At 35.0% G+C, this 7,133-nt stretch overlaps 1 protein-coding gene across 1 annotated transcript; it reads left to right on the top strand.

Moving 5' to 3' along the window:
- The first annotated feature begins 1,791 nt into the window (after positions 1–1,791).
- sfrp2 (secreted frizzled-related protein 2) lies at positions 1,792–6,213 on the top strand. The gene is made up of 3 exons (XM_051910538.1): positions 1,792–2,442; positions 2,520–2,600; positions 3,419–6,213. The coding sequence occupies exons 1-3, from the start codon at positions 1,947–1,949 to the stop codon at positions 3,724–3,726; spliced, it is 885 nt and encodes a 294-aa protein (XP_051766498.1). The 5' UTR covers positions 1,792–1,946; the 3' UTR covers positions 3,727–6,213.
- The last annotated feature ends 920 nt before the right edge of the window (positions 6,214–7,133 follow it).

Below are 7,133 nucleotides of genomic sequence, written 5' to 3'. Positions count from 1 at the left end.
AATATGAATTATCCAGCTACAAAAGGAAAGCCTTACAGCAACTCATAAATCAGTTGGTCACTTGAAAAAAAAGAGAATGGATATCTTGCATTTTTTCATATAAAATATTAACATAGTAATATGATGGTGTAAGTGCTTTATCATCATAATCCTCTTCTTCATCTTCATCATCATCATCATCATCATCAAGACATTTAAATAAGTCTATGTAAATCTTAACAATATGCATTCATTGCACTTGTGAGTTATATTAAGAGGCATCTATGGTTCCATGAAGAACTGTTCATTGAAAGGTTCTCAAAACCCTTTTTTTAAAGTGTTATTTCTAATGAGCTATAAGTACAAAAAGTATAATTTAGAATTTTAAAAAAGTAGACTTGTAACTGTACTATTACATTAAGTGATTCAATACTTCTTGGGATTAAACTTAGTTTATTAAAGAATACTGTTAAATGCACTTTGTTAAAGTTTAACAGAAGTAAACCTTAAGTACACAACTACTTAACTACTGCTCAAGTTATTCTCTCAAGTTATTACTTTGTATTGAACTTTGCAACTATACTGTGAACTATACTTTAAAGTGAATTTATAAGTATACTGTTAAGCGTACTTCTAGCCCTCTTTAGAATGCTTAATTATACTTTTCTTTGGTATATCTCAATCAAAAGAGATTAAGTAGATTAAAGGGTTAATTCACCCAAAAATTTTAATTCTGTCATTAATTACTCACCCTCATGTCGTTCTACACCCGTAAGACCTTCGTTCATCTTTGGAACACAAATTAAGATATTTTTGATAAAATCCGATGGCTTAGTAAGGCCTGCATCGCCAGCAATAACACTCCCTTTTCCAATGCCCAGAAAGCTACTAAAAACATATTTAAAACAGTTCATGTGACTACAGTGGTTCAACTTTAATATTATAAAGCTACTAGAATACTTTTTGTGCGCCAAAAATAACAAAATAGCGACTTTATTCAACAATATCTAGTGATGGGCCATTTCAAAACACTGCTTCATGAAGCTTCGAAGCTTAACGAATCATTTGTTTCAAATCAGTGGTTCGAATGATTCGTTAAGCTTCGAAGCTTCATGAAGCAGTGTTTTGAAATCATCCATCACTAGATATTGTTGAATAAAGTCGCTATTTTGTTATTTTTGGCGCACAAAAAGTATTCTCGTCGCTTTGTAATATTAAAGTTGAACTGATTTAAATATGTTTTTAGTAGCTTTATGGGCATTGAAAAAAGGGAGTGTTATTGCTGGTGATGCAGGCCTTACTGAGCCATCGGATTTTATCAAAAATACCTTAATTTGTGTTCCAAAGATGAACGAAGGTCTTACGGGTGTAAAACGACATGAGGGTGAGTAATTAATGACATAATTTTCATTTTTGGGTGAACTAACCCTTTAAAGTAGGGCCTACAAGTATAGGCCAAATATACTTGGACTTTTCAGTAAACTGGTCAGCATAAGCCAAGTATAATTGCATAATTTTAAGTATATATCTGAAAAGTAGCTACATAAAAAGTAAAAATCTTACTTTTAGTTTGAAAGAAAAATAATAATGGCGCACTTGAATCTTTTTGTAAGGGTAGTTTGGGTCAGTTTTGAACGTTCAGAGAACATTCAGAAATAACGTTTTCATAACGTTCGTTCGCAAAACGTTCTTAGAACATGATTTTGTTACTTGGAAAGAAAAATTTTTCACAAATTCAAGAATTTATTTCACCGTTCGATGACCAACAGCGCTGTCTGTCTAGGTGTGCAACTAACTAGGTTGTGAAACAGCACATGCAGGGAACAGCACAAGAGCTGTGGACATCTGAGCGCCTTCTCTCGCTCCGCCCAGACTTTCCTATGAGAACAGGTTGGCACAAAAGAGAATTCAGTTATCCATAACATCTCGTTAGACGTGTGTTCTATCTCCGCACAACTGAAATAAAAATGCGCGCGTATCTGGCACTGCTGGTTACGCTTACCTTACCTGGATATCTGGATGCGCTTCACGGATTATACGCCTTTGACCAGCCCGAGCTCTTTCAGAAAAAGAGCAACTGCAAACCCATACCTGCAAACCTGCTCCTGTGCCATGACATCGAGTACACGGACATGCGTCTCCCAAACCTCCTCGGACACGAAACCATGAACGAGGTTCTGCAACAGGCATCTTCCTGGACCCCTCTGGTGCAGAAACAGTGTCATCCGGACACCAAGAAGTTTCTCTGCTCTCTGTTCGCTCCGGTGTGTCTGGATGATCTGGACGAGCCGATTCAGCCGTGCAGGTCGCTATGTGAGAGCGTGAAGAGCGGCTGCGCTCCAGTGATGGCCGCTTTTGGGTTTCCTTGGCCGGACATGCTGGACTGCAATCGCTTCCCTCTGGATAATGACCTGTGCATACCACCTGTTGGTGCAGATGTTTTAGTGCCAGTTACCAAGGAAGGTAGGAAAGATTATTAAGTCACTTTTAAGTGCATTATCACCCTTTACCTTCATTGCTATGTTGATCTTTTTGCCCAGTTCCAAAGGTGTGTGATGCCTGCAAAGAAAAGCCTGAGAATGACAATGAAATTGTGGACAGCCTGTGCAAAAATGACTTTGGTAAGGCTACAGTACGTTTTTGTTTGCTTTAAGCATCTGAATTAATGTAGTGGTATCTCTGCTTTAAACTCTTAAAAAAATAAAGGTTCCTTATTACCAAAATGGATTAAACAGCCTTAAGCCAAATGATGACCTTTAAAGGCATGATTCACCCAAAAATGAAGATCATTTACTCACCCTCATGTCCAAACCTGTATGACTTTCTTTTTTTCTGCAGAAAACAAAAGAAGATATTTTGAATAATATTTCAACTGTTTTTGCCCATACAATGAAAGGTCCAAAACAACGCTGGATGTGACTTAATTGTATGGGGAAGGACAAAAAAACCTGGCCATGAGACATTTTTCAGAATACCTTTCAGAATACCAAAATGCATACAGGAATAAATCATAACAATATTTTCATTTTTGGGTGAACTAACATATCTCATTAAATTCTACAAGGGAGCTTTTGTTTTCTTGTACTTTTGAAAACCATCTGGTGCTTTAAAGAGCCCAGTACACTAACTTTAAGAACCTATGTAACTTCAAGTAAATTTTAATCTCCAAAGAAGCATAAAGTCGCTAGAAAAAAAACCTGCTTAAACCAGCATAGGCATGTTTACTGTTCTTCGCTGGCTTCAGATGGACTCCCAGCCATCTTAATACTCTTCAGCAGACTATAGAGTGAAAATGATCTTCAAAGAATCAATAAGGAACATTTATTTTTAAGTGTTTAGAAAAAACAAGTTTTTTTTTTTATATAGATTTAGTTTACCCTGAATTTAAGCAGTTGTTTGTATCCATTGTCCTCAACCTTCAATTGTATTCACTCACTAGCTTTAAAGATCAAAGTCAAGGAGATCTCCTACATGAATGGTGACACCAAGATCATTCCAGAATCCAAGAGCAAGACTATCTACAAGCTGAATGGTGGGATCACTGAGCGTGACCTCAGGAAGACAGTGCTTTGGCTGAAAGATGGTCTTCAGTGTGTGTGCGACGAAATGAATGACATCAACGCTGCTTATTTGGTGATGGGCCAGAAGATGGATGGACATTTAGTCATCACATCACTGAAGCGCTGGCAGAAGGGTCAGCGGGAATTTAAGAGAATTTCTCGCAGTATTCGCAAACTTCAGTGCTAGGATTGTCCACTGATCAGAGCACTCAAAGGATCTTGAAAATGAAGACCTGTAACAGTCACACCATAGATACTGTAGATGCAAAAGTTCATTCAAAACCCTAATGTCTGCTTTCCCAGTGCCATTTTGAGAACTGGTCATTCAGATCTCAGGATTGAGGGTGGTGGAGCTGTCAGATGTAACTGTCAAAAAGTACCTAGCATTGATTCAGCATAGTTCCAACTTTTCATTTCCCCTCATGACTTTTGTCAATTTATTTTACCTATCATATTCACTATTGACAATACTCATTTGCAGAACAGTTTCCAGAGAGATGTTTTATATCTTCAAGTCTCAATTTTTCAATGTTATTATTTTAAAATTGGCTGAAATTAATGAGATGCTACATAATATGTGCAAAATTATGTGAAACCCCCTTATAATTAATAAGTTTGGCTATTCCATTAATTTCAGTAAAAACAAACTTTAAAGTGATAGTTCACCCAAAAACCCTCATGTCGTTCCAAATCCATGTTCATCTTTTGTGACCTTTGTTCAAATGAAGATATTTTTTCATGAAACCTGCTGTACCTCCATTGAAAGTCCATTCAACCAAAATGTTGACACTTCAAAAAGTTCATAAAGACATTGTAAAAGTAGTCCATATTAATCGAGTGGTTTAATCCAAGTCTTCTGATCGCTTTATATGATGAACAGATTTAATTGAGGCTTTTTTTCACATATAAACCTTGATCAACGCACATGCATAGAGCTCAACAAATATGGTAAACTTGAAAGCTCAACAATACTTGCTTAACGCACAAGAACAAACCTCACTAGTTCTTGCAGGAAGCTCAAACGTGCTTCCGTGACACGCAAAAACAAACTTAATTGATTCTCGCTTATCAAGCAAGCATGTTTGAGCTTCCATTTACCATCTTTGATTTGCTCTATGCGTGTGCGTTGATCACTGTTTTTATGTGAATAAAAGCCTAAATTGAATCTGTACATCATTGTTCACCATGATTGTGTCTCTTCAGAAGACTTGGAATTTACCACTCAATTCATATGGATTACTTTTTACGATGTCTTTATGAACTTTTTGAAGCTTCAAATTTTTGGTTTAATAGACTTGAAATGGAGGGACAGAAAAGAAAGTGAAAGAAAGGTCTTACAGACAGAATTTTCATTTTTGGGTGTACTATCCCTGTAATGCTACGTTATACAATGTCATTCCAGACAATTCTGTGCTTCCAGCTTTGTTTCAGTGGTTTGTGCAGGGTCTTTTTCTGTTTCTAAATGACAATACCTCTTTGCACAAAGCAGTGTCCATATAGAATTGATTTACTGAGTCGGATGTAGATGAATTTGACCAGCCAGCACAAAGCCTAGACATGAACCCTACTGAAAATCTTTATGATGACCCTTTGTCAACAAAGTTAAAATCCATAGAATGCCATTGTATGTCATTGCAATAATTGTCCTCATAGAAATTACTGGAATAACCAAACCCATTAATTAGAAATGGTTGATCATGTATTTTGGAAATATAGTGTATGTGAGATGTTAAAATGGTAGGTGTGAAGATTTTAAGGCCATAAGATTGATTGCATTCATTGCATGCAGCCAGTATAGTATAACCATATCACAAACAATTTTCGGGGGGTGTAGTTCCTATTTCCCTCTATCTATGGTTAAAAAACATCTTTTAGCCATGGTCTACATGCATTTGAATCTGCCAACAGTAAGTTAGTTTTGCTATAAGTACTTTTATGAGCACAATGAGATAGCTGGCTCTATTCTCAATGTTTAAGAATGTCCCATGTGACACTAGTCTCTGAAGCATGATCATGTATATTAATGTAAATGTTTTAATTTCTCCCCAGACAGTTGTGAGAAGGCCAACAAACGCATGATTTCTTTAGCCCAGTGTTTTTGTCTCCTTTCTACTTGAGCCTAAATACTGCACTGTTCCTATGTTGCATCTTTTAAATTTCAATCAGCAATTTTATACACATAATATTGGTTTATTTCTCTTCTGTGTCAGTTATATTAATAATGTACTGTATGGGTCTGTTTCTTGTTATGCTCACAAAGTTGTTTGCTGTTTTCGTTTGTTTTGGCTTATGAATACCCAGTATTAGAGTAAAGTCACATGTTGGTAAAACCACAGAGACATGCTTTTCTCTTGGTCTCAGTGCTCATGTAGAGCAATGTTGATTCTGTTGTACGTTATGTACAGAAGTTGGTAAGTGACATTGTCTCATGGTAATATTCAAACTTTTGTCATACTCTGTAAATATACAGGTTTTTATGTTTGTACATATTTTCAACACCTGTAGCATTTTATTTGTTCACCGCAGCAGCAATATGTTGTCATTTCATTTGTGTTAAGTGCATTTATTAACACCCACCGTCATGTAATGTAGTTTGATCATTGATGATTTGTATCATTTTTTTTCAGCCGTCACACAATACAAAATAAGAGCAAATAAATTTAAGAAAAGACAATCATAAGTTGTTTTTTTATTCCTAAATTTTTTTAACAATATGTATACGAAGATTGACTTACGATTAAAACTTTTTCTACTGCTAATATAGGCACCACACTAATAAACAGACCACTGTAAAACAGACCTTCAGTTAGTTGCATATTTGTGTTCTTTAGTGACCCCTAGTGATGGCACTGAATTGAGAAGTGCTTTATGAATAAACTGACTCTGAAAACTATATGCATTGTTTTTCTTTTTCTTTTTTTACTTGCCTACTGTTTAAACTAGGGCAGAATAAAATAATCATGATTAATCTCATGATTTTTGTCTTTAGTAAGGAGAATGGAAGTGTGTTATGTGCGTTAAATTAAATTAACATGTTTATTTGTTCACCATAATTTAATTAACAGTAACTTTATTTTAAACTTAACAAGTTAACTTTGGTAGCCCTAAAAATAAAAAAATTTTTTAACCCTAATTTGAAAACCGCTATAGATGCTCATTTTTCAGCTCTGGGCCAAAACTAAATGTTGCATTATAACCATCCATCTATTTATTAAAACTTACATTTTAACAATAAAAATTATCAATAAAATCACAATAAAATCCAATAAGCTACATTTGCGAAACTGTAAAATGCTCGCTACATTGCAAAAAATAAAAATAAAAAATAAAAAATCTCCTTGGAATTATACGGTTCTGTCTGCATTCAGAGCAGTTTTGAGATATTGAGCTTCAAAGTTTTTGCTTCCATTCAACTTTGTAAGACATAACTTTTTTGTTTTCTAATTAAAAAAAATAGTCCCAAAATGTACACAACTTAAAAAATCACATAATGTAAATAATATGCCACAGAATAAGAATATGTGAATAACTCAATTTTGACAAAAATGTCAGATAGAACCTTATAATTCCAAGGAGACGAAATGTTAAAATCAA

This window comes from Ctenopharyngodon idella, chromosome 1, assembly GCF_019924925.1.
Source record: "Ctenopharyngodon idella isolate HZGC_01 chromosome 1, HZGC01, whole genome shotgun sequence".
Lineage (NCBI taxonomy): Eukaryota > Metazoa > Chordata > Actinopteri > Cypriniformes > Xenocyprididae > Ctenopharyngodon > Ctenopharyngodon idella.
This window is presented reverse-complemented; position numbering and strand designations above follow the sequence as displayed.